Source organism: Psammomys obesus, unplaced genomic scaffold (genome assembly GCF_907164565.1).
Source record: "Psammomys obesus unplaced genomic scaffold, mPsaObe1.curated_primary_1811, whole genome shotgun sequence".
Classification (NCBI taxonomy): domain Eukaryota; kingdom Metazoa; phylum Chordata; class Mammalia; order Rodentia; family Muridae; genus Psammomys; species Psammomys obesus.
Window position 1 is genome coordinate 24,698,799 of NW_026595981.1, and position 27,191 is coordinate 24,725,989.

At 44.8% G+C, this 27,191-nt stretch overlaps 1 protein-coding gene across 4 annotated transcripts in view; it reads left to right on the plus strand.

The window, feature by feature from the left end:
- Nucleotides 1–27,191, plus strand: part of Atp6v0a1 (ATPase H+ transporting V0 subunit a1) — a 53,046-nt gene that overhangs the window by 10,640 nt on the left and 15,215 nt on the right. For 2 of the 4 annotated variants that reach the window (XM_055619984.1, XM_055619985.1), the window contains exons 4-17: nt 850–947; nt 1,495–1,623; nt 7,052–7,155; nt 7,679–7,805; nt 9,493–9,575; nt 10,598–10,691; nt 13,423–13,635; nt 15,909–16,059; nt 17,601–17,740; nt 18,126–18,283; nt 19,023–19,113; nt 22,851–22,969; nt 23,798–24,014; nt 24,551–24,658. In XM_055619984.1, coding sequence (XP_055475959.1) covers nt 850–947; nt 1,495–1,623; nt 7,052–7,155; nt 7,679–7,805; nt 9,493–9,575; nt 10,598–10,691; nt 13,423–13,635; nt 15,909–16,059; nt 17,601–17,740; nt 18,126–18,283; nt 19,023–19,113; nt 22,851–22,969; nt 23,798–24,014; nt 24,551–24,658 — 1,832 coding nt within the window. The remainder of the gene's footprint in view (nt 1–849; nt 948–1,494; nt 1,624–7,051; nt 7,156–7,678; nt 7,806–9,492; nt 9,576–10,597; nt 10,692–13,422; nt 13,636–15,908; nt 16,060–17,600; nt 17,741–18,125; nt 18,284–19,022; nt 19,114–22,850; nt 22,970–23,797; nt 24,015–24,550; nt 24,659–27,191) is intronic. The other 2 variants (XM_055619986.1, XM_055619987.1) reach the window with 1 other exon arrangement.

Genomic DNA, 27,191 nt, shown 5'->3' on the forward strand with positions numbered 1-27,191 from the left:
GTTGTCATGGAAATGCTTTTCTCTTTCAATGTTTTGGGTCCTTTCATGCTTAATTTTTGGCTGTTGATTTTTAAAAAAACCAAATTGTTTCTACATTAAATGACTGTTTTTGCCCTGACCTAGAATTCTCTCACTTGTGTTATGTGTCAAGTGCTCTGTTAAGGCACTGTATTCTTCTGAGTCTTTTTTTTTTAAGCATGGATTTCTTTTTTTTTTTTTTAATATTTATTTATTATTTATACAACATTCTGCCTGCATACCAGATCTTACTATAGATGGTTATGAGCCATCATGTGGTTGCTGGGAATTGAACTCAGGACCTATGGAAGAATAGCAACTGTTCTTAACCTCTGAGCTATCTCTCCAGCCCTCTTCTGAGTCTTGATTGGCCAATAATGCTTGCAAGAGAGCTTGTCATCCCTGAAGGAACCGCATCACATAGGGTGAAGAGTGAAGTGGCTGCCAGCCCCGTTCAAATTGGTAGAAAGCTGACCGGGCTGGACATACCTGTAATCACGGGTAATTCAAGGCATTTCTCAAAACAATCGCAAAGACCACAAGAGAGAAAGGAGACGGCCATAGGCTTAACCGCTCTCCGCCGGATAGAATCAGAGTGTGTAAAGTACAAGAAAAAAATGGAGAAAAGAGCTGCTGCTTTTGTTTCTCAGTTCTCAGGGTAAGGCCTTTCCAGACAGGTGTTAGATCTGTGTGTGTGTGTGTGTGTGTGTGTGTATGTGTGTGTGTGTATGTGTCTGTGTGTGTGTGTGTGTATATGCGCGTGCGTTTTCTCGGCTAACGGGAATCCCAGGGACGTCTATCACATGCAATGCTCTGGCTCTGTTATTTTAGGATTTGTTGAGAAAGAGATAAGGAAAGCCAACATCCCAATTATGGACACTGGTGAGAACCCGGAGGTACCCTTCCCCCGGGACATGATCGACTTAGAGGTAAGCAGCTCTCACATAGCTTTCTGCTCACATGCTGGTGTCGCCTTCCTGAGTGGCTGGCATAGAGGGATTCCTGCCAGCCTTGTGAGCACTGTCTTTTATTGTAAGGTTTTTCTAGGTATCTCACACAGAGATAACATAATATACCACCAAATTACCAAATTAATGCTTATTGCTTACTAAGCCTTTGTTAGAAAATGACCCTCACATAGTCTATGGGCTTTTAATACCTTTGAGTGTCTGAATTCTTTCAACAAACTCCCAGAGTGTACAATGGAATATGTACACATACAAAGGCTCATTTAAGCCAAATGTTTTGCTCAAAGTTGCTCTCATCGCAACATTTGCTTGGTAGCCGCAGCTAATTCATCACCATGGCAACAGTTCTGGGGCACAAATTGAGTTAGTGTCTTTTAGAGCAGCACAGTGAGCTGAATTGGAATTAACCATGTTCCTTCTTTCTTTTTTTTTTCTTCCTTCCTTCCTTCTTTCTTTCCTTCCTCCCTTCCTTCCTTCCTTCCATTTTTTTCTTTTGTTTAAACCCTAGGCCAATTTCGAGAAGATTGAAAATGAACTGAAGGAAATCAACACAAACCAGGAAGCTCTGAAGAGAAACTTTCTGGAACTGACCGAATTAAAATTTATACTTCGCAAAACTCAGCAGTTTTTTGATGAGGTCAGACTATTGTTTTTTCTAGTACTTGAGCAGCTGGTGTACCTGCACAAGTGGGCCATATTTTTAGTCCAGTAATTATTTTAATCTGCTAGTCTGGAAGCAGTGCCATTTTGCACCCTGTTTTAGTTAAAGAATCTCAGATTACGTTCCATTTTCCATGTAGTACACGGAAAGCCATGATTTCATATATTTTCACATTTTCTGCAAACTGTCATCTCAAGGTGGGGGGAGAGGAACCCTGAAGCTGATGTATAAGGATGGTTGGTTGAAATGTTTGCATGATACCTCTGAGTTTTGTGTTATGAGGTAAGTATAGTGTTTGTGAAGCTGAAGAAGCAAGTGTCTGGTTACGCCCAAAATTACAGTGAGGCTTCAGTCTCCAGACCTTCAGTCATCAAATTATTTTGCTCACCAACCTTTGGCAATTATCTTCGGCACTGTATGTAGACCTCATGCCACACTTTTTTTCTGAGTTTTCATTGTGTCTTATGGAAATATTGGTGTGATGCCTAGTTAGCATTTTTTCCATCGACACGGTTTATTACTTATGAGGAAAAAAATGTTATTGAGTTCCCTGGTTAAACACGAAGATACTGAGTTGCTGAGTGACAGCTTGCCAAGGAGACCCCCTTGAAACGAGTTAGCTCAGCCTTGTAGAAGGCTTCCTTCTCCTAATTAATCTTGGAAGGAGCATCAGCTGTGGTTCTTCCGGTGGCCTGAAATGTCGATAGCGCTCTTTCTAACAGGTCCCTGCCAAACACTAGACACTTCAGACATCACCCTAGTTACTATGTTTCACCCATAAACTTTATTTCCTTTGCTTGACAAAAAAAAAAAAAAAAAAGCAAAACAACAACAAAAAAAAAACTTGACAAAGGTTTAAGATATAAAGGATCCGTTTTTGTCAGCATCTGATATGTTCTCAGTTTTGCTTTAAATGGGCCTCACCCCAGAAGAGACCAGCCCTCCACAGCAGTCGAGGCGTCCAGCCAGCACCAACAGCCCTGTGAGAAATAGGAACGACCAGTCCCACCCAGTTCCCACTGCAGACCTACTGAGTTAGAAACTGGGGGTGGGGGCGGGAGTGGGGCAGGGCCCAGCTAGCTGTTTAACACAGGCCTGCTGCTTTGAAAACCACTATCTAGAGAAAAAAAATCTGCTAAGGATGTGATACATTCTTTAGTAACTACAGATTTGACTCAGACAAGCCATGTTAAAATCAAAGACATGAGAAAAGCTCATGTGCATGTAACTACCTCATCTTCCCAAGAGTAAGAGTCTGGTTATAAATTAGTAGAAACTTCCCATGAATATCTGTTTGCCCGACCCCCAAGCTGAGAAATTTAAGCCCGATCACTTTAGATGTGAAACAATGAGATCTGTAAGTGCTTAGGATCGTCAAAGCCACTGATGTCCTATGATTCCACTAACTGTGGAATCCAATTCCTTGAGTGGATAAAGACCCAGTTCCTTCTTTCAAAGCATATGTCCTTTGGTTATGTCAGGAGACCCCAGAGCATATGCCCACAGATCTGCACTTTCCTAAATATGTCCAAGATGCCCTGGTGGATCCTACCTGATATCGTACTCAGAGCTCAGCTACTTTTCCATTCATCTGGGGCTTCTTTTACCATCCATACTGCCTTTATACGGGAGCACAGGACCTCATTATGTAGCCCAGGTTGGCCTTGAATTTGAGATCCTCCTGATTGCCAACTCAAGGCCAGCCTAAGCTATACAGTGAAACTGTCGTATTCCCCACCCCCCAAAAAATTTAGTAAAAATAAGATGAACCATTCAGAAAATAATTTGCTACTTAAAAATTGTAGTTAGGAGCTGGGTGTGGTGGTGCATGCCCATAATCCCAGCATTTGAGAGATGGAGGCAGGAGGTCCAGGAATTCAAGGCAAGCCTAAGGTTCATTGAGGTTTTGAATCCAGACTGCACTCTGTAAGACCCTCTCTCAAAAAAAAAAAAAAAAAAAAAAAAAAAAAAACTAAAAGAAAAGACAGGCAGAAAGAATGTAAATGGAATTTTATTTTTATTTTATGATTATTAAGTCTAAACATTAAGTGCCAGCCTAGCAAAGAGACACCAAGTCTTCTTGGCCTTCATCCCCCATCCATGCTGGGTTGTTCTCTCTTTCTGATGCAAAGCTACGCCAGCCCCAATCTCCCAGACGCTTTGAGCATAAAGCCTTGGCTGTGAGAGCTTCTCCACTGCTTCTTTCATCCATCCCCCTTCATTTCAAGCACGGCACAGCAGTGCAGAAAGTCTTCTGCCCAGAATCACTGTGCTCTTTCTCACCACCTGCAGCCAGCACCTGGCCCATTCTTGCCACTACTCCATAGTTGAAACCCGGTCCCTTTCCATAGACCTTTGCCCCTGCTGCCAAAGAGCAATCGCAGATGCTACTGCCCCTGTCAGAGACCAATCTCACCGAGCGATCACTGTGCACGCAGGTGCACATTTAAGCAACACAGGAAGGCGAGCACACCTGGGGCCTCAGACGTTGGCAATTCAGTTTGGAATGAGATTTTGCTTCGTGTTTGAAATTGTCATGTTTGCAAATGGCACCAAACACTGCCAGCTGCAAACCTCTCCTCTTTTCTTGTAATTTGATGACTTCAATTAATTCATAGTAATCATCCAAAAATGACTAAATCAGAAAATGATGCTTTCCTATTGGTGTTAATAATTGGCAGGGTGTGTAGAAAGGGAAGAGTAAGCATATATTGACTATTCTTATGATTTAAGATGATTGTTAATATAACGAACGTAGCCATTTCTTACCCAGAGCATTTAAGATGATTTATTAATGATTATCCTTTTCTAGTCTTCTTGCTTATGAAGAACTGTAAGAGCTGGAGAGGTTTCTCTGCATCTTTTACCATAAGCACCATAACATATGAGAACGTAAAGAAGACTGGGAAAGTAATGGTTAATGGCATGCAGATCCCTGCCTCCCTTTCCTTCTGCGTTTTTCACCCATCTGCTTTCTTTATTTTTGTTTTCCATCTGCCATCTCCTGTGGGTGAACACTTTAAGGAGTGACATTTCCTTTCTCTCTCACTGTAGCCAGACAGTTAAAGAGTCCTTAGTAGCTGACGTAGCTTGGCTGGACGTGCTGCTTATGTTGAAATGCTATGGACAGAGCTGAAGTTCCATCCAGCAGTGTGCTGCTTGTAGGGCGTGGTTTTCAGTCTTCTTAGTGGGGAAGGGGCAACTGGGAGACAATAACAGGTGATTTAGAGAACTTGACAGTGTTATTGTTACTGGAGAACCATGGTCTTAGGCTGGAGAGATGGATTAGTGGTTAAGAGCACTGGTTGTTCTTCTAGATGGACCTGGGTTCAATTCCCAGCGCACACGTGCATGCGCGTGCACGCGCACACACACACACACACACACACACACACACACACATACACATACACGCGTGCTCGCACGCGTGCACATGCGTGCGCAGGTCACAACTGTCTGTAACTCCAGTTCCAGGGGATCCGGCACCCTCACACAGACATACATGCAGGCAAAAGACCAATGCACATAAGAATAAATAAATCCTAAGGAGAGAGAACAATGGTTTCTGTGGTCATGTTTTGGTTTTAGGTCTTTTTTATAAAGACTCTTAGTTCTGGTCCCTGTAGTTTCCCAACAGGCACAATTTCATTTATAATATTTTGACTTTCCTATCTAAGACTTGGTATTCTTCAGTCTGAAGTGGTGAAATTAGTATTTTAGAATTCGGTCTTTCTGTTTAGTTTTAATTCTGTTTTGTTTAAGTCTCAGCCCCAAATACCATCTTTGGAACAGTTGAGTCTGAGCATACCTTGTTCTTGTTGGCTTTCTCTGACTAAGTGTTTATGGCTTAAGTAAGTGCCAGATCCTGAGAACCACATAAGCCAGTCTTGTGGGGAGCAATCAGTGTTATTCATTTTACCAATGGGCACCCCAAGAATCATGGGGATGTAATAATTTGTTCATGTAGCTTTCTATTGGCTGACTTGTCTCTAAATTGAAAAAAGAATCCTTATTTACCCATATGACAGCGAATGGTAACCAGTGTCCTCGTTAGCCCATCTTAACCCTTTCTAGTCAGATGACAATATTCCTCTGCCCTAGGTGCTTTAAAAATCATCATCATCCCTGATCCTAACTTCCCAAAACAAGTACTTTTACTTTTTTGCCTTTCAGAGTCATCTGGTTTACACTGTTTTCTCCTTTATTATATGTATGGTGCATGACTTTACCATATAAGGCAAACATGTGCCTTTGTTCTTCCTCAGAGTTTAACTGATATTGAAATTTGGAATGAAAATGAAAGGAATTTCTCCTAGTGTTTTGTTTGTTTTTTGAATGGTGAGATTGTTCCGGCTTCTTCTAGTCTTTGGTCAAACGTAGCGTGTGAATAGTACAGCTGGGTATATTAGGTAGTGGAGAGGCTGATTGGAGTTAATGTTTTAGGGGAGCTTTTCCATTCTGATGAGACTAGGGGTGTTAAGGAAGAGAGATGAGGAAACAACAGCTCTCCATGGGAAAACCTTTGCTTTCACTTCATTGTATAAACTGTCCTAGTGGAAGTCATTTTAAATCTAAACCAAGTAAGCCAGGTCAGGAGCCCTAGATCATTTATCTGGGCCTCTTTCTTTACTCTGCTTGGTTGTTATTCTCTGCTGTAAAGTCTACTCAGACTTTTCAGCATTCCTAGATTTCTAGTCAAGAACCACAACCTTTGGATGCTTTCTCCTTTTCACGTCTTCATGAGTGCAGGCTGGTCCTGATGTTGAGCTTCTTATTAAACCTCCTGCTTGGGGCATTTTGTTTGTGGTCATGCTGACAGCCCTCATGTTCCGCACTTACCAGAGGCTAGCGGTGCCCTTTCTAGCTCCAGGTTGCTGCATCCTTGAAAGTGTCCTACTTCCTGCATGCTGGCACAGAAGCAGACTATGTGGTGGCCGGGTAGAAATGACATAGTCACAGTATCTGCAAAGCTGTTTAGGGTTCTGTCTTTTGTTTGTTTTTCTGTCAAAAAAAGAAGAATTTTTCAGCTCCTGCCCAGGTTTATTCAGGAAAGCGTTGAAGAACACAACAAATGACTTCCACCTAGTAACAGATTTATACATGTCACCACCACGTCACGTTTTTCTTCTGTTCTCTATTTCTAAGACCATTTCCCCAGATGCTCTTTTGGGCAAGTTTTGCTTTCTTTAGCTTGTGTGTTTTCCTTTGTCCTTTGTTATTACTCTTTTCTTCTTCTGGATATGGTCTATCTTTTGATGTTTTTTGGGTTTTGTTTTGTTTTTGTTTTTTTCTCTTTCTTTTTTTTTTTCTTTCTATCTTTATTTTCTGAACCCATCTCCTGGTTCCTCGTTCCCTGCATGCCACTAACTATTTTCATTAGATATTAATTGATTTGTGAATTCAGGCTGAATTGCATCATCAGCAGATGGCGGATCCAGACCTGTTGGAAGAATCCTCATCCCTCTTGGAGCCAAATGAGATGGGAAGAGGAGCACCTTTACGACTTGGGTAAGTAGCACTCCAGCCTTGGTGAGTTTGTGTTCCTCTTTGATGTTCAAAAGAGCAGTGAGTGGTGCATGCATGTACCTGAGGGGAGCGTGCACCCCACAGGGGGTAGAGACAGGAAAACCATGCATTTGAGGCCAGCCTGGGCCATAGTGAGGTCCTGTCTTAAACCTCGGGCTGGAGACACTTGCGTGCATGTCAAAGCCTTGCGTCTAATTTTAGGCGGGTAGGGTGAGGGGAATCATGACTCTCAGGACTGATTTGCTCTAGGAGCCACTTCATTCTGAGCCATTGAGAGCTTTTCCTAGATTTGTCTGAGTTCAGTCCCTGGGTTTTCTGTCAGCCCTCTGTCGGGTGCAGAGATGAGGTCAGAAAGAAGAGCATGGCAGACATCCAACCCTCTTGACAGTACGGCACATGGTCTTACGTGCAGTGTATAATCTTTCCCCTCTCCCTCCCCCTCTGCCGCTTTGTTTTAAATCTCCTGGCCTGGGGTTCCCAATCTGCCCTACCCTTCTCCCCACAGCTTCGTGGCTGGTGTCATTAACCGGGAGCGGATCCCTACCTTTGAGCGCATGCTTTGGCGAGTGTGCCGAGGGAATGTGTTCCTGAGACAGGCTGAAATCGAGAACCCGCTGGAGGATCCTGTGACTGTAAGACAAGGAAATTGTGTCTTGTGGAGTAGGCCTAGCCCAGAGCAGTAGCACAGCATGGCGCCACCTAGGTCTGCCTTCATCAAAGGGGCCCTCACTTAAGACGCTTGAAGGCTCGCATCCCTCTCTCTAACTTAGCTCCTTCCATGTGTACCTATATGTATACATGACAAGCACATATTTTCAAACTTTACCTGTGTAGATTTTTTTTTTTTTTGTACATTTTCATCAGTTATTCTGAACCTTAGCTTTATGTGCTTCTTGTTACTAATCTGGGCTGGAAGAAAAATGGCCTTTTATGTAAATTAACATAAAATCAAGATACCTCATTCCAAATTTGGTAATATCATGCATAAAAAGATAGATTTCCTAAACCTTAATCTTTATAGGCTGATGAAAACTTTACTCTCAGGTTTTATTATCTGCTTGTTTCTTGGGAGAACCAGGAACTTAATTTTAAGCAGGGATACATGCAAGATGAGGGCCGGTGTGCCACGGGGACTGCGCATCACGCTTGCCTTGGTACTAGTTAGAAGCCTGCAGTTAGCTTGCCTTACAAGTGTCTTAAGGTAGTATTTTTTGTCCTGAGAGAAATTTAACTTGGAAACTTCTCAGCTCTGGTGGGTAGCACTCTAAGGCCTTTACCCCTCCTCACCGAGTAGGAACGTGGTGACAGTGTGACGCTTTAACCTCGAGGTGTAGTTTTTCAGGCTGCCTTGGGTTGTGGAAACATTGTAATCTGTAGCCCTTCTCAGGAGTGTTCAGTCAAATTTCCTCACCACAGAAATATTATTTTATCAACAAATCCAGGAAAACGGGGCGTGATATCTCTAGCAGAGCAGACTCACCAAGAATGGGCCCCAGTTTAGCCAGGAGAGTTAGGGACTGAGTGTCTAACTTTCTTCCCTCTTTATCTTGTGGTAGCCGTCTGGAGTTGTTTTCTTTCATAAAAGCAGTGTACACTGTGTAGGTGAGGCATTGTAGGCAACCTGAGGAAAGCTCGGTTAATTGCTCATCTGCTCATACCCATATGTATATGTATGTATGTATGTGTATATATATATATATATATTTTTTTTTTTTCTGATTTTTTCCTTGCCATCCTTGTACTTGAGGTGTGAGCTTAGCATTTGGGGTTGTCTGCCTTCTTGTTCCATAAAATCTAAGTTAGTACGGGTCTTGAGATCCAACACCATTTGCCAATGACTTAGTGCCTTGTATTCAGACAGGTCTTTTTATCTGGTTCTCTCTAAGCCCAGGAACAGACAGGCCTCTTTCTGTTTCTTCTCCTCTATGCTTTTGTCACCCCGGAAATACAAGAGTTCAAGTAGAACCAGAGAAACAAGCTCCACTGTGCTGAGCATCCCCTCAGCGTCTCGCTCAGGCTTCTGCTTATACCTGGAAACAGGAGGATATTTGTGAATCTGGAGTTACAGAAATGAAACTTAAGAGATGGAGCTGGGGTAAATTACAGAAGGCCTGATGCCACCCAGGTTTAGTTGTTCTAGAGCTTTTCAGCTAGACCTGTAAGCCTAGTTCTCAGGAGTCTGGGACTAAGGCTGTTGTGAGTTCAAGGCTACACAGTGAGTGCCAGGCTAGCCTGAGCTGCAGTGTAAGACTGTCTCAAAAGAAGTTTTCATCTGTATTGAAAAGTTCTAAACTCTTGTTTTTTTCTTCTGGGACCCAGGGTGACTACGTGCACAAGTCTGTGTTCATCATTTTTTTCCAAGGTGATCAGCTGAAAAACAGGGTCAAGAAAATCTGTGAAGGGTAAGAGATGCCTGCCCCCAACCAAGAGGCACAGCTATGGTGTCTGCTTACGGCTCAGAAAAGTGAAGTGCAGATTCTTGCTAGTTCTATTTTACACAGCGAATGACGTTAGGAATACTTTAAACCAGCAGGAGTTGCTCAGGCCTCACTTTTCTATCTCACTTTTCTATCTTACTTTGAGAGCACGAGGTGGTGGGCTCTGATCCCCAGGTGGTTGTGGCAGCCGGGACCCCTGGAGCAGGCTGGCTAATGAGGCTCACTCCTCGGGTGAACTCTGGGATCGATTGAGAGACCCTGCCTAAGTCACTAAGGTGGAGTGCAATCCCGGAAGACTCCTGGTGACAACCTTGGGTCTCCAAGACAGGCACACACACACATATGTATAGACACAGGCACTCTACACACGAATGCTCACGTCCCCACCCAAAACCCCCAGCAAACCCATAATTCCTTTATTCAGGGACAGTGGGTTCATATGCCAGTAGAGTGCCTCAGGCACTCCATAAACTTTCTGGAATTCTGTGTCACGGACAGAAATTTTTCCATGCCATTTTTCTGTAATAACGTATAATGAATATTGTTTTTTTAAATTATTTTTTCAACATTCTTTGGTAGGGATTATTTATTTTGTGTTTATGAGTATTTTGCCAGCATGCGTATGTATGCGCACCACACGCATGCCTGGTGCCCTTAAGACCGGAAGAGAGTGTCAGATCCCCTAAAACTGGAATTACAGGTAGGTGTGAGCCACTGCACAGGTTTTGGGAGCTGACCCTGGAGGCTCTAAAAGAGAAGCAGGTGCTCATAACTGCCGAGCCATCTCCCCAGCCCCTTACTATTTGTTTAATCTCGGAATGACTTCATAGCTGCAGAGACCATCCAGACTGTTCATTCACATAAGTGACTGATGTCGATTGTCACAACAGCCCAGTCTAGTGGTGTTTATCTTTGCTTTACGGGGGGGATTTAAGTTGAATCCACTAAGAAACTCCAGTGTTCCTAAAGGTTCCCGTACCTTCTAGGTTCCGGGCCTCCCTCTATCCCTGTCCTGAGACGCCACAGGAGAGGAAAGAAATGGCTTCTGGAGTCAATACCAGGATCGATGATCTCCAAATGGTATGTGGGACCGTGGGAACTGGACTTTGTCAAGGGCTGCAGGAGTGACTCATTCTCCTCCCCTGAACCCTTGACAGTTCACTGAGGCACCTGCAGCAGTTGGATACCAAAAAAAGAAATGTGTGTGGGTAGTAAGTCCCACTGGGAACTGCCGAAATCTCAGGACAGGACTGTTAAAAATAGCATTAGTCAGCCATCCTCCAACAAGGAAGGAATGCTATGCATCTAGAATTCTTATTGCTTACGAACAGTCCATTCCCCTCCGTTTCATAAATCTGAGATGTTTTTACAATAATATGGTTTTCTTTCTTTTTTGTCTTTGAATTTTCAAGACAGGGTTTCTCTGTGTGATAGCCTTGGCTGTCCTGGTCTCACTTTGCAGACCTAGCTGGCCTGAAACTCATAGATAGCTGCCTGCCTCCTCCTCCCAAGTACTGGTACTGGCATGTGCCATTCCACTATTTCCAGCCTTAATCTTTTTTTTTTTTTTTTTTCTGAAATGTGCTCCATTAAGAAAAAGAAAGGTCAGACAAGCCATTTCTGTCCTCACACACTCTCTTTTAACAGCATGATATATCTTCTGGTTACCTTTGATCTTAACCACAGGGTCCAGCCAAAGAGCCCAGAGTTGACTTTTGAACCCAGTTAGAGACTGTTAGATTTTTATCAATGCGCAATGCGAGAGTCATGCACACCATTGTCCTAACGGAGCTGTAAGGGAAGAGTGGTGAGCCGCGCATATTTGGAAGGAAGAGGTGACCAGGGAGGCTTGCTACTTTTTGAAAGATGAGTGTGGTAGTTGTTTGCTTTTCTTAAAAAATTAATAAGCATACCTCATCCTAAGGCCGTTCTTTGTAGCAGTGACATTGTCACAGATACATGTTGGCTCCCATTTCAATTCCTTTCTCATTTTACCTCCAGCCCCGCTGTATGTGACCCACCAGCTTGACCTGTTGCTGGCTCCTTTGAGATACACTTACCTCTTTAACTTGGGACGACAGAAAGTTGTTGGTTTTTGTTTTGTTTTGTTTTTTTAAAGAACTATTGGTGTGTAATAGAGGCCATTTTGACACATTATGGGGTCTAAGCCATTATACGCTCTTCTAGACTGATGGGTAGATTTAAGGAGAATGTGCAGAAGCCATCATAAATGACTAGAATTTGGCCTTTTAAAGTTCAGCTAGGGGCTGGCCAACTCAGTGACTTAGCAGGTAAAGTCATCAGCCACCAAGCTTCACAACCTGAGTTTGACCCCTTGGGCCCATAGAGCAGAGAGGGGATAACTAACTCCTGAAAGTTGTTCCTTTATCCCCCATCATGCACTTTGACACAAACATGCATGTACACACGCACACACACACACAATTTTTGAAAAGTTAAAAAAAAAAAAGTCCAGCTGTGACTTTTCAAAGGGAACGAATAAGGAGGGGTAGCATGGAGAAAGAGAAAGTCGAATAAAACATTGGTTGCAAATTCAAACGTTATTCAGATTGCACGTTAGGAAACTTCAGTGTTCTTAACTAAGGATGTCCTTAATTAATGCCCTGCATATTCCATATTCCATATTCCGAGCCTTACTCTCTCCCCGTCTTTCCAGTAGTTGCAAAGCACTGCAAAACAGTCACAAAATGACATGGTTTCCAAGCATGGTGGCACCTTTTTTTTAACTTACAGAAGACACCTCCTTTGTGCAGGACAGTTTTTCAGGGAGTAGCTGCTGCCCCGTGAGGGGAGGCTTTTCCCTTTACAGTTACTATGAAGCTTTTTCCTCCTCACAGAATGCAGAGATCTGTGAGACCCGTCTACAGAAGTATAACGGTGGGTTGTTGTGGTTTCCTCCAGTTGGGAGCTTAGCTTCATTTTTTTCAATTACATTTTTATCTCATCGCATTTATCGTAACGTGTGCGCTTATGCGCCATGGCGCACATGTGGAGCTCAGAGGACAACTGTCACCTCTTTCCGCCATGTGAGTCCCAGGAATGGGGCTCAGGTCATCAGGCTTAGTGGCAAGCACCTCTACCTGCTGAGCTGTCCATCTCACCAGCTCCCTAGCTTCCTGGAGCAGCCAAAGCCTTACATATTTGATGATAAACACGACGCGGGAATGTGGGCCGTCCCTGTCCCTCCCTCAACAGGGTTTCCAAAGGCTCAGCACAGAAGCCGTTTCCCGCCTACGTCAGCTTGCCACTCTTCAGTGCGGGCTTGTTCATTTCTAAGCGCCAGGGCCTGCTGCTGTCCACTGCCCACTACCCAAGTTCGGCTCCTGTGCAGAAAGTTGCCGACCATTTTTGTTTTTAAGATTTCATTTTGGCCAGGTGTGGTGGCACACACCTGTGATCCCAGCACTTGGGGAGGCCCTCTGGAAGAGCAGCAGCAGCAAGGGCTTTTAACTGTGAGCCATTTCTCCAGCCCCCAGAAAGTCAGTGACCTTAAACAATGCAAACCAAGCCAGGGGTCTAGCTATGTGGTACCTTGGAGTACTGAGAGAGAGAAAGCTAAACATGTGCAAGGCCCATCTCTAGCACTGTACAAACTCACATTTCCTGTAATTTGACCAACCCCTGCCACCCCAAACCCATAAAACCCCAAAGAATACACCGCGCTGGGGGGAAGAATAAGACTGTTCCGTGGCGGCTCTTTTTAGGAAGTGATGCCACTTTGCCATCCTGTCCTGTGATGGAAGACTTGTGTTGGAGAGAGCCCTTCCCCCACTCCTTCCTCTCCCAACAGGTTCTGAATCAAACAGAGGACCACCGCCAGAGGGTTCTGCAGGCAGCTGCTAAGAACATCCGGGTCTGGTTCATCAAGGTGCGGAAGATGAAGGCCATCTACCATACCCTGAACCTGTGCAACATTGACGTCACTCAGAAGTGCCTGATTGCAGAAGTCTGGTGCCCTGTCACTGACCTTGACTCCATCCAGTTTGCACTTCGAAGAGGCACGGTGAGTCTCAGCCAGCAGTGAATGTGGTGGGCAGGAGGAGAGCCTCCCATTAATCAGCTTCGGATTTAGGACGTCTTCGCTTTCCGAGTCCTTCTTGTGTTCTGAGAGTACGCTCTGTCTGCTGCCTGGGGGGATGGCTGTCTTTTACAGAGTAGAAACTGCAGCTCGGTGATGAAAAGGGATTTGGTCATGACAGTGCTTCCTCAGGGCAGACCATGCCAGACCATCAGCTTCCTGACTCACTCTGACTGCTCCCACTTGGTAGTTAGCTGCTTTCTTTTTGTTGTTATTGTTTTGCTGTAGCTTTTTTTTTTTTTTTTTTTTTTTTTTTTGAGACAGGGTTTCTCTGTAGCCTTGGCTGTCCTGGACCCACTTTCTAGACCAGGCTGGCCTCAAACTCACAGAGATCCGCCTGCCTCTGCCTCCCAGAGTGCCGGGATCACAGGGCTGCGCCACTGCACCCAGTGTATGTTTTGTTTTTCAAGACAGGGTTTCCCTGTGTAGCCCTGGCCATCTTGGACCCTGTAGACCAGACTGGCCTCGGACTCAGAGATGCACCTGCTTCTGCCCCTACAGTGCTAGTATTAGAGCATGTATGGCTAGTCCTTGCTACAGGAAGCCATAGTTTAATCTCCAGCACTGCATAAGCCAGGGGTGGTGGCATGTCCATGGGATTCCATCACTTGGGAAGTAACAGCGAGGGGATCAGGAGTTCAAGGTCATCCTTGGCTATCTAGTAAGCTTGAGACCAGCCTGGGCTACAGGAGACCTTGTTGTAACAAACAAAACCTCACAAAGCAAAAAAGAAAATTACTACAGACAAAGGCTAGAAGTACGGTGCAGTGGTACGTGGTGTTGGGTGAGAACAGGGTTTATAATGGTTTAGCTGAAAGAGTAGCCGCTAAAAGTGTACCACACAGACTGAAGCCCAGTTAGGGCCGATTTTCCCAAGGGTCCAAGATTTAAAATTTACAGCGGGAGGTTAGCGAGGCAGTGAGTTAAGGAGCTGTGATCAAAGCAGGTTTGAAAGTATGATCAGCAGATCATGACGAGCAGAGATCATGGCCAGTCATGAGACTGCTGTGAACATAAAGTTATCATTGATGAGGGCTGTAGGCAGGACTTGACAAACAAGATGGATTTGTGGACATTGTGAAGGGAAAATGAATAGATAGCCTCATATTTTATTAAAGTACAGGAAGAAGAATTAAAAATGGTTCCGAGGCACCAAAGCTGTGTGCTCCCGAGGGTTAAAGTTCATGGAAGTTGCCAGGCACAGTGGTGCACTCCTGTAATCCCAGCACTCAGGAGGTAGAGGTAGGATCTCTGTGAGTTCGAGGCCAGCCTGGTCTAAAAAGTGAGTCTAGGACAGCCAAGGCTACCCAGAGAAACCCTGTCTCAAAAAAAAAAAAAAAACAAAAAACCAAGGGGGGAAAAAAGTTCACGGTTTTGGGGCTCAGCAGGAGGAAGGATGGCAGGTTGAGCTGCAGTCACACCCAGGCCCTGAGCAGAAATCTACGAGGAAATCTCAAGCAGACAAAGGGACTAATATAAAGAGATTGGTGTGTTAGCAAGAGCAGAGACACGGAGACCTTAGGGATTATGCTAGAGAGAGAAATGAGTCCCTCGGAGCCCTGCAGTATCACTGGGTAGCAGAGGAAGAGCTGGTGTCTAGCTAGTCACTTCATGAATATCTTAGCTGGACCGCATGCCTTAGGGAAGGAAGAACAGGTGGGGAGGACGGCTAGAGAGTGTGTTTTGCTTTCTCTCAACCTGAACTCTTGAATTCAAGTAGTCCTTCCTTCCTCCTTGGCCTCCTGAGCATGCCTGGCTTAATGTTTTTCCACTATAATGATGTACTTCCTAAGAATTAATTAAAGCTCACTCATTTTGTTTGTTTATTTGTTTGCCTGCAAAGCAAACAGTCTGTTTGCTTTGTTTACTGCTGTTTTCACTTGTTGAGACCAGTTCTCACTATGTAGGGCAGGCTGGGCTTGAGTCTGGCCCCCTTGCCTCTGCCTCCTGGAGCATCTGGGAGCTCAGGCATGCACCTCTGCGCCTGCATCCAAGGCCCAACTGAAATCATCTGTTGTCAATTTTAGATCTAGCCCTAGTTTTCCTAAAGACTGAGAATGTATGTAATCTTGAATTTTCTGGTTAGTGTAATTGGAAGACACATGTGTTAAATGTGCAGTTTGAACTGTGATACATCGATGTGCATCTGTGTAGCTGTAAGAGCAACCGAATTTTAACACGTTGCTGATGTGTTCTAGGAACACAGCGGTTCCACTGTCCCCTCCATTCTGAACAGGATGCAGACAAACCAGACTCCCCCAACGTACAACAAAACCAACAAGTTCACGCACGGCTTCCAGAACATAGTAGACGCCTATGGCATCGGCACTTACCGGGAGATTAACCCAGGTGAGAGTCTCTCCGCCAGCAGGTGCGCCTCGTCCTCAGCCTATGGGCTGATGAGTGCAGCCCAGCACGGAACCACAAACTCACCTCATGTTTGGAGGGTGGGGTTTTTATCTCTCTCTCTTTTTTTTTTTTTTCTGGGATGTGGAGGTTGTTTGTTTTGTTTTGTTTTGTTTTGTTTTGTTTTGTTTTGTTGAGACAGGGTCTCACTGTGTAGCCCTAGCTGTCCTGGAACTCACGCTGTAGACCAGGCTGGCTTTGAATTCACAGAGATCCACCTGCCTCTACCCTCTCAGTGCTTCGATCAAAGGCGTGCGTCAGCACCGCCTGGCTTTGAGGTGTTTTGGTTTTTGGTTTTTGTAGCTTAATCATATAGCTCTCTAGTGCAAACTTTGTAAACAACAGCATTATGTCACAGGGACAAAAGATTAGGCATGTCTACCACTTTGTTTGATTCTTTTAATATTTTAAACTCCTTTGTTATTTTGTTTTGTTGTGTTTTGTTTTGTTTTGTTTTGTTTGAGACAAGGTCCTATCCCTTATCCCTGGCTGGCCTGCTACTTGTACTGTAGACCAGGTTGGCTTGCAGCTCACGGAGACTGATTGCCTCTGCTTCTTAGTGCTGGGATTAAAGGCGTGAGCCACCACACTTGGCTAATGCTTCACTCTTAAACTCTGTTGGACAACTGTTTTAAATATGTCGGCTAGTGCATAATTCCTGTGAAACGTGCCCCTTAGACACAAGCAGATCCATCAGTGAGTAATGCTTCACCAGGAGCTCATTATTGGGTTCCTGTATGTGTCCTCAGTGCTTGCTGCAAAATCCCTGACCTCTCAGAACAGCAGCAAAATGTTCACCTTTCATCCCAGTAGCAGAGGCAGGTAAACCTCTGAGTTAAGGTCCAGCCTGGTCTACAGAGTTAATGCTGGGCCTGACAAGGCTACACAGTGAGACTTGTCTCAAAACAAGCAAACAAGCAAGCAAACAAAAAACCCACTTGGCTTTGGAGGAACTACTTTAAACAAAAATGCTTATCAGGATGGCTTGTGTTGTAGAATGACTTCTTGCTCTCTGTTTTCAGCACATGTCAGGTCTCTCCTGTGTTCAGTTAATTATTGATTCAAGAGTCTTAGCATTCATTTTTAGCCTGCAGCCTTGCATAGGACTTGCTTTCCTCTGGGTCCAGGCTTTCCCCTATTTCCCAAGGGCTTAATCAGCTCAGAAATGGCAGCAGAGAGGCAACTGGCCTAGCCCAGAGTAGCGTCCCCAGGCTGGAGGAAGGGAGGAGAACAAGCAGCTACTGTTATCAGGACCCTCTGTTTCCTGTCATCCGCTTAGTGTGAAGTGTTAGCTGGAGCACACAGCCTGTCAGCTGCTTTGTGAGGCTGTGGACCTCCCCGTGATGTATTTCCCTGAGAGAGGGCCTATTCACCGGGGTGTGGAGGAATAAGCCTCCATATTGACCTCGGAGTCCAGGCAAGAACGAGCATGCGGGGATTCGTGCTTTTACTTACCTCATGGTTGTCTCTCGGTTTCTTTATAGCCCCGTACACCATCATCACTTTCCCTTTTCTGTTCGCTGTCATGTTTGGAGATTTTGGGCACGGCATTTTGATGACCCTTTTTGCCGTGTGGATGGTGTTGAGGGAGAGCCGGATCCTCTCCCAGAAGAACGAGAATGAGGTACCGTTTCGGTGACAACTGCACTGGAAGGGATGGTGTAATCTCAAGCATTTGTGATCAAAGTGATGATCTAAAAGTCCATGACTTTACAAAAAGGACTAGAAAGTTGTTTGAATATTGAAGAGGCCGTGAGCTGTACACATGCACTTCCCTTAGCATTCTTACCTCATTTGTGGTTCTGGGGCTGACCCTTGGGTCTCCCGGGGCCTAAGCAAGTGCTCTGCCATCGGGCTACTCCCCCCAGCCTTCTTAGCCTTATATTTTGAGCGTCAGTTCAAGCTTTCAGAACCAGGATGGGATGGGCTGCTGTATTATAAGTGACATTGCCACCACGGAAGCTGCCATGCTGTCTGTCCTCTTGTAACTCCTTTGTTCCGGCCCCCAGATGTTTAGCACCGTGTTCAGCGGTCGCTACATCATCCTCCTGATGGGACTGTTCTCCATCTACACTGGACTCATCTACAACGACTGCTTCTCCAAGTCTCTGAATATCTTTGGGTCATCATGGAGTGTCCGGCCAATGTTCACTCTAGGAAACTGGACGTAAGTTACAGAAGCCAAAAGCCAAAGCTGATCCCTTACGTGTTCAGCTCCAGCGTGTAGGGCAGGTAGTAGCCTGACAGCCTTTAGGAAGGAGCTGAGAATGCCCGTGTCGGAAGGGTGTGCTGTCTCCTCTCATTTACGCTGCCGTCGGTGAAGGGCTAGATGATCTGTTCAGCGAATGTCTGGGATCTGAGCCTATAAACTAATGGATCTATTTATTGGTTTGCAAATTAAAAGCAGGTTACCCAAATTCCTTCCTTAGTTATGTATTAGTACTTAATTGTTCTTTGCGCTTGATTCCCTCTTATTCTTGGCCACTATTTCCCCCTTTCTTCTTTTTGCACAAGTGTGTAAGTGTGTTCCCTTGGGTAAAGGTGCATTTGTGTGTTTGCACACAAGTGTTGACACTGCTTGTCTTGCTAGCTGATCTCTCCCTCATACATCAAGGCTTCGGGGTCCCCTCCTGAACCCAGGGCTTGCCATTCAGCTGGGCCGGTTAGCTAGCTTGTCTGTCTCCTCCTCCCGCCTGGCCTTCAAGCAGGTTCTGTGGCTCTAAGCACTAGCTGTCACGCGTGCCAGCTAGGCAAGTCATCCCACCGAGCCATCCTCCCAGCCCTGGTTTCATCCTTTCCATTGAGGAATCGAGATACCCCCAGCAGTGTCTTTTGTGCTTAGCTTTTAGACCTAGTTTTTCCCTCTTCTCCGTCAAAAATACATTTGACTTTTCCTAACGCAATAGAGAGGAGACGCTTCTGGGGAGTTCCGTGCTCCAGCTGAACCCGGCTATCCCTGGAGTTTTTGGTGGCCCGTACCCATTTGGCATTGATCCGGTAAGTGCGCCTTTTTCCTACATGTGGCCTTTAAGAACTATATATTTATTTTATGTACATTGGTGTTTTGCCTACATGTATGTCTGTGTGAGGGTGTCAGATCCCCTGGAACTGCAGCTACAGACCGTTGTGAGCTGCCATGTGGGTGCTGTGACTTGAACCCAGGTCCTCTGCAAGAGCAGCTAGCGCTCTTAACCACTGAGCCATCTCTCCAGCCCCAGGACTTGAACTTTTTGGTCTTTCTGCCTTAGCTTTGAAGTTTTTACTGATCTTGAAATGAGAGGCTTAAGGTGGAAATAACTAAAGTGGACACCTGTAATCCCAGCACATGGGGAGCTGAGGAAGACAAGATCACTCGAGTATCAGGCCAGCTCAGGCCATGCGGTGAAACCTGGTCCAAAAAAACCAAAAACCAGTAACAACAAACAAAACAAACTCAAAAACTAACTAAAAATTAAAAATCAAAACAGGAGCTGCAGCGATGCTCAATCAATAAAGTGCTTGTTGTGTGAACGTGAGGACCTGAGTTCAGGTCCCGCCACCCACATAACAGCTGGCATGCTGGCCACTGGCGGAATGAGTGAATGCTGGGATCAGTGAGAGACCCTGCCTCAAAAAGTCACATGAAGAATGACTAAGGAAAACACCCAGCGTCAGCCTCTAGCCTCATGTGCATCTGTTCACATAGACATAGGCAAAGTATTGTTACAGTTTAAAAAGAAAATTAAGGACCTACACAGATGGCAACTCTATGAGAGGTCCCGAGGTCAATTCCCAGCAACCACATGGTGGCTCATGACCATCTATAGTGAGATCTGCTGCCCTCTTCTGGCGTGAAGGCACATATGCAGGCAGAACACTATACATAACAAATCTTAAAAAATTGAAGAAGTGAAGAAATGTTGAAAATCATAGTCTTGTTTTGTTTTTTTTTCTAATGTTTATATAAGGATTTCTGTTCTTGTGGAAGTACGATGGTATAATTATGGGAAATAAGTAAGGTTTTTCCATCATCATTCCTCAGCATATAAGTATCAAATGAGTGTCTCTTTGGGTTGTGTTGTATGATGATGTTTTGGGTTTTTTGTGTTAGAATAGATGGAACCCAGGATCTCAGGCACTCAAGGCAAGCACTGTAACCACTAAGTTATGTCCCCAGCACAGAATGTTTGAATTGGCTGCCTTGAGTTCATTTAAGGTGTGAGGGGAGGAAGGCTTTGTAATTAATCTTGCAATAACTAAATACACTTCAGCAGTTTCATACTGTATACTTCTGCAGAGCAGCATCCTAGTGACGATAATTATAAAGTTATTTGTTGTTATAAAGAAAAATGAACATTCCAACTGTTCTATTTTATCAATAAAGACTTGGGAGCCAGATGCTGGGGTGAAAACCTGCTAGCTCAGAGAGTCAGATAAAGCACTCACTGACCTTCCTTCTCAGCTCACATCCGGATGGAAAAAACCCAAAAGGCTCACTAGCTCAGCTCACAGCCCAAGAGGAAAAGGCGAAAACCCAAGGCCAAAGCTTGCTAGCTCAAAACCCAAAAAGTCAGGAAGCTGAGTAGCTGAAGCCTAAGCTAAAGCCAGGGCTTTAGCTAAAAAGCCTTTTCTATGTCTCTACATTGTCTTAAATTACCCCTCAACTCAAAGTCCCTCCTACTCTTTAATCTTTGTCAGCTGGTTTCTAGCTCCACCTCTTGACCTAGGGTTAATTTTATTAAATCCAGTATACAGAAAGCTCTTGGATTAAAGGTGTATGCTAGGGCTGGCTGAACCACACCATAATCACCTGTTTACAGTAAACAGGAAGTTCTTGGATTAAAAGTGTATGATAGGGCTCAACCACACCAAACAAGACACAGGGTTTTACAGTTCACATTTTTGGTGTTCACAATGCCATCAAATATCCTGCAACAGTTATTAAGAAAGTCAGAAAAATGTTGAAGATGCCTGACACCATACAGTATCAAATATTCAGCCAAGATCAAATTCTTTTGTTTGTTTTTTTCAAAACAGGGTCTCACATAGCCAAGGCTGGCCTCAAACTCAAAATGTAGTGGAGTATAGCCTTGAACTCCTAATTCTCATGCTTCCACATCATAAGTGCTGGACTTATAGCACTAGATAAAGATTTAATTCTTTTTATAAAAATAACCACACCCAACTCGTTGCTATATTAATTTGCTTTCTTCTTGAATAAATGAGGAAAAATGTACTGCTAAGTGGAAAAAGTTTATGAAACCTTGATTTAGACAGTATGCCTTTTTTTTAAAAAAAAGATTTATTTATTGTGTATACAGTGTTCTGCCTGCATGTACACTTGCGCTCCGGAAGAGGGCACCAGATCTCATTGTAGATGGGTGTGAGTCACCATGTAACCACACTGGGAATTGAACTCAGAACCTTTGAAAGAGCACCAATGCTCTTAACCTCTGAGCCACCTCTCCAGCCCTAAACAGTGTGTCTTGATGGCTCCATAAGGGCAAAAACAAACAAACAAACAAGAACCCAACAGTTAGCAAGAATTCTTAGATGAGCCAGGCAGTGGTGGTGTACGCCTTTAATTCCGGCACTTGGGAGGCAGAGGCAGGCAAATCTCTGAGTTAAAGGTGAGCATGGTCTACAGAGAGTTCCAGGACAGCCAGGGCTATCCAGAGAGACCATGTCTTAAAAAAACAAAACAACAACAACAACAACAACAAAAACAGTTCAAGGCTCCACTACGTTTTGAGTTTGAGGCCAGCCTTGGCTATGTGAGATCTCCCGTTTTGACAATTACATGACAAAAGCTATGCCAGGTAATAGGGTTTTGTTTTGTTTTGTTTTGCTCTTTGTTTGCCTTTATTTTTTTATTTTCTGTGTCTGGTGTTTTGTCTCCATGTATATCTGTGCATCACATGTATGTGTTGCCTGAGGAGGCCAGACATTGGATCCCCTAGGACTGGAGTTATAAAAGGTTGTGAGTCACTCTCTGGGTGCAGAGAATTGAATCCAGGTCCCCTGAATGAGCAACAAATATTGCTGAACCACTGAGCCCTCTCTCTAGCCCCGTCATGGTGACACATACCTGTAATCCCTGCACCCTGGGGAGATGGGGCATTTTGAAGGCTGAGCTCCACAGGACAGCACTTGCCTAGTACAGACAAGATGTCTAAAGCCCTGGTTTCACACACTCACACACACACGTACACAAAATCGCTGTTGATACTTTCAGGACATGATGACTGCATTATAGTTGTGTTTTTAAAAGAAGTCCTTACCTTTTAGAGATCCGTACTGAAATATTTGTAAGTAAAACACTAGGCTATTTCAGCTTTGTCTGAAAGTAATATGGCAATGGGAAGAGAGTATGCCGAAACTAGGTTGGCCTGAGTCTTTAAATTGATAGGAATGAATCCAGACATGGTGTCTCTGGCCTTTAATCCCAGCGCTTGAGAAACAGGTGAACCTCTGAGTTTGAGGCCAACCCAGTCTACAAAGCGAGTTCCAGAACAGCTAGGGCTATTACACACAGAGAAACCCTGTCTCAAAACAAAATAAAATAATATAAACTGATAGGGATGATCAAAGCTGGCTGATAGGTACATAAACGTTTCTTTTGGTATTATCTTTATTTGAATAAATTGTTTTGAATATTCCGTAATAAAAAAGGTATCTTTTAGGCAGGTGGACAGTGCTTTTCCACTTGAGAATTTCTTTGTGTGGTACCTTCTAGTTTTCTTTCATTGTAACAGATTTGGAACATCGCAACCAACAAGCTGACCTTCCTCAACTCCTTCAAGATGAAGATGTCTGTTATCCTTGGGATCATCCACATGCTGTTTGGAGTCAGCCTGAGCCTTTTCAACCACATGTGGGTTCCTCTGCCCCTGACACCAGACAGCTGCATTAGGCAGAAACACTTTTGCCTAAAGAAATCATCACATGTTTGGAGAGGAATCAGTAACTCAGGACCTCAGTCTATATTGTAGAAGCAGTCTATAGCATACAAACTTCGTGGTCTCAAATGAGGCTTCATATTAATTTCTTAGCTATTTAGAGGTACAAAAAAAAAAAAATCTTTTCCTTTTTCCTTGCAATTTAGTGAATTCTTTTGTTGTTTTTTATAATTGACCTCGGCCTTGTACCAGCCAGGCAGACACTACCATGGACGTAGGCCCCAAGCCTAAGTAAATTCTTTTTTTTTTAAATATATATTTATTGAGTCTTGAATTGTGTGTATATGGGAGGGTGTGCACACACGTGTAGGTGCCCATAGAGGCCAGGGGCCTCAGATCCCCTGGGGCTGCAGTTAGAGATGGTTGGGAGCTGCCTGGCATGGGTGCTGGGAATTTGAACTTGGGTCATCTGCAAGAACAGTAAGTGCTCTTAACTGACAAGCCCTCTCTCCAGTCCCACTTCTTCCTTGATGTGCGACACATACAAACTTACAAACTGTGTCCATGTACTAGATTTTCTGAGTACTTTCTCAGACAGTGGTGGAGGGGGTTTTGGAGCTGCTCCAGGCCGAGAAGTATGGAAGTGTAGTTTCTGTTGTCTCCAGTGCTCTGGTTGCTGATTAAAGTGGTCCGAACAGAGCTGAGGGAGCAGAGTGTAGAAAAATCTAGCAAGCTCTCCCTTCAGTGAAGGGCTGCCATAGGCCTGTTCGCTCTTAATACCATTTTTCTCTTTTCCTTCTTAGCTATTTCAAGAAGCCCCTGAATATTTACTTTGGCTTTATTCCTGAAATAATCTTCATGGCCTCCTTGTTTGGCTACCTGGTCATCCTTATCTTTTACAAGTGGACAGCCTACGATGCCCACTCCTCTAAGAACGCACCGAGCCTCCTGATCCATTTCATAAACATGTTCCTCTTCTCCTACCCAGAGTCTGGGAATGCAATGCTGTACTCTGGACAGGTACGTCAGCCCAGAAGACAGCTGTTATAGGTGGCTATCCAGGTCAAAGAGCCCCGTGGAACTCTGACCCGAAGAAAGCCTAAAAACACTGTTTTTAGTTTTCATAGTATGTAGTATGAACCATATAGTCAAACCCCTCCCCCGTCCCTCTTCGCTGGGGAGGGTTCGCTGTGATTCCCCACTATAAAGGATAAAATTTGTAGGGCTGAGTGCCACAGGCCTGTAATCCTAGTACTGAGAAGGCTGAGGTGCAAAGGTGCCAGAGATCGAGACAAGCCTGTACCACGTAGTAAATTCCATGCCAGGGTGAGCTACATAGCGAGATCCTGCTCAAACAATTAGATGAGAAAGAGGGGTCAGAATATACAACTACCATTTTATGGAACACTTACTAGCTTTGTCATGGCACCTGCTCATTAGAGAAACCATGTAATATCAATAAAAAAAAAATTGTTTGGGAGAAAATTTGTGCTGTCGTTGGCAACAGTCTGTTTGACTAATGGACTTTGTGATGTACATTGTCTCTTACTTTGCAGAAAGGAATTCAGTGTTTCCTCATAGTGGTGGCGATGCTCTGTGTCCCTTGGATGCTGCTGTTTAAGCCACTGATCCTGCGCCATCAGTATCTGAGGAAAAAGCACTTGGTGAGTATGCAATGGCTGAAGATCACCAGCCACTTCCCTGTTTAAGATTGAGGCGGTCCCTCGGAAGATGTGATTAACTGCACACGCGCATGTATTCTTAGAATGCATTTGTATTCACATGAGCATGAACGCCGGGCCTGCCAGTGTCAGAGAACTCCGTGTTTGTCGCTCAGACACGTGGATTGGATTTACTCCTGCTCTCAGCAGAGTCCAGGCCTGGGCCTGTCCAGGTGCAGCGTCAGCCAAAGCCAGGTTAGGAGGGCTGCAGACTGCGAACTCACTCATGTGGTTTGCCTCGGCAACCACAGGACTGACACGAAGTCATTTTTCTTTTAAGATGAGACTATGACACTTTCACCAGCCAAAACACCTGATTAAAGCCCACTGGTTTTTATTTCTTCCCTTTTAAAAAGCAGAATACGCACATACAGGTGTTTCCTTATCGTTATGTGTGTGTGTGTATACCAACTCTGCACTCATACACACGAACTTCAGCTTGCCAAATGTTCAGTACTGCGTGTAATTTCTGGCTATCCGACAACGCTTACCTACTGCACTGCCTGGGAAAACCCAAGAGATCTTGTTGCATGATTCCCATGGCTGTGTGATGATCCCTCCCGTTGGAGAGCAGCTGAGTTACGAGATCCTCCTTCTCCCTTCTCTGGCCATCTTCATCCTTCCATGTGCCCTCCATTCATCTCTCCTCCCCCCCCACCCTCCCTGTCCCTCCTTCGTTCTCTTCTCCCTTCTTCTTTTCTCCCATTCACTATCAGGAAGGGCAACCCGTGGAGGCCCCAGTCACAGCAGCCCCGAGCCAGCAGGGACTAGAAGCAGCATCGGCTGCAACAGTGAGTCAATTACCTCCAGCAAAGCAAAACTGTTTGTTTAAGGAGGTGGCAAACAGCGCAGCCGAGTTCTTTCTTAAGGCCGTTGGGAGCACGGGACGCGTGCTCTCAAGAAGGGTACCCTTGTCGCTCACTGAGATGATCACAGAGGAGCCACCCACCTCTTAGGAATAGATTCAGGTATCATCTTTCCACCGGCCTACTAAGTTTCTGTTTGGATGTGTAAGTACAATCCTACCCTCGGGAGCAGAGTGGCTGCTGCGTCCCCGGCTTCGAGTCCCATCGTCTTACTCCAGGACAGCAGCTTTTGGCCTCCTCCACTTCTGTGTCTGTATTTTGTGGCCGTGTCTGGGGTGAGTTTTCAGCATGGAGGCAAGAGGGGCTCAGACTCTTCATTGATGATTCCGTACTTCAGAGAGCCTTCAAAGGATACTTGGCCGTGAGTTTTTGGTGTTTTCAGCCATGACTTGCCTTCTTGAGAGGTCTGCATCTTTTTCCCTTCCTGGGACGCAGAAGCCCTTATGTGCTCAGCTGTTTTTCTGAGGCCTCCCCTCTCACGTGTCTTCTGTGTGCTGCACCTCTGTCATAGCAACCAGAGGCATCTGCTGGACCATCCCCTCTCCTAATACTAACTTGCGATTCAGTAACAGCACTTTGAATGTCAGGCATTTGAGCATTTGTTCTCAAAAAACAATCTTCTTACCAGAATCTTCGAATGCACTAGTGTCTGTGTAATCCAGTCACCATTCTAGATTTTCAATCCCTGTGGTCAGGATATATGCTTTGTTAGTGTATACTGCTTTAAAGAAAATGGGTGTTTATGCCAGATGAATCTTTTAACTTTGCTATTTCAAATTATTCTCAAGTAGGGGCACATACTGCCCAGCATTGATTTTTCTTTCCATGTAGTTTTCTTGCTGCTCTCTCGGCTTTGTGCGGTTCACTGAGTTCTCAAGGCCTTTAGGTACGGCGCCATCTTCCATGATAAGCTCCACAGTAGACCCCTCCTCGTCTGGAAGCTTTCACATTCTTGGGCTCTGCTCAGCCATGGGTTCTGTAGAGTAGCCCAGCAGTCAGGATGACCACCCTCCCAGAAGGACCCTTTGACACAAGAGGCTGAGGCTGTGAGCACAGATGTGCTTCTGCTCTGCTTGTCTCCTCAGTTGTCTCTGTAAGTGGTGCTCTCAGAGTCCGGCCTTTCCTTTGTCTTAGCCGATGTGCTCTCTCATCTCCTTCCGTAACTTGTTCTCTGTGCTCTGTAGGGTGTTCTTATTGTGTGGCTAGGAGGCCTAGCCTGTCTGTCTCATCTCTTCTGCTGGCTAGGGAAACCTCCAGACATGGCCTGTGTTTGGGGAATTTAGAACTCTGAACTTTTCCTCCTCTATCCTGTATACAATGTATCTATCCTCCAAGATACAATGGAGTCTCCTGTGAGCCCTTTGTCCTCCTTCTGAAGATGGCTAGGTGTCATTTGTGCCCAACCTAGAAGTGCTTAGGTTTCAGTAGTTCCCAAATCTGAGTGCATATCAGAATCACCTGGTAAACTATCTGGGTGTTAAAACAGAAGAGTGGAAGAAAAAAAATAAAGTGGCCCATAATTCCATGACCCCACTGATCAAAGGAAAGAAAGACAAACAATACAGAAAGAAAGAAAGAAAGAAAGAAAGAAAGAAAGAAAGAAAGAAAGA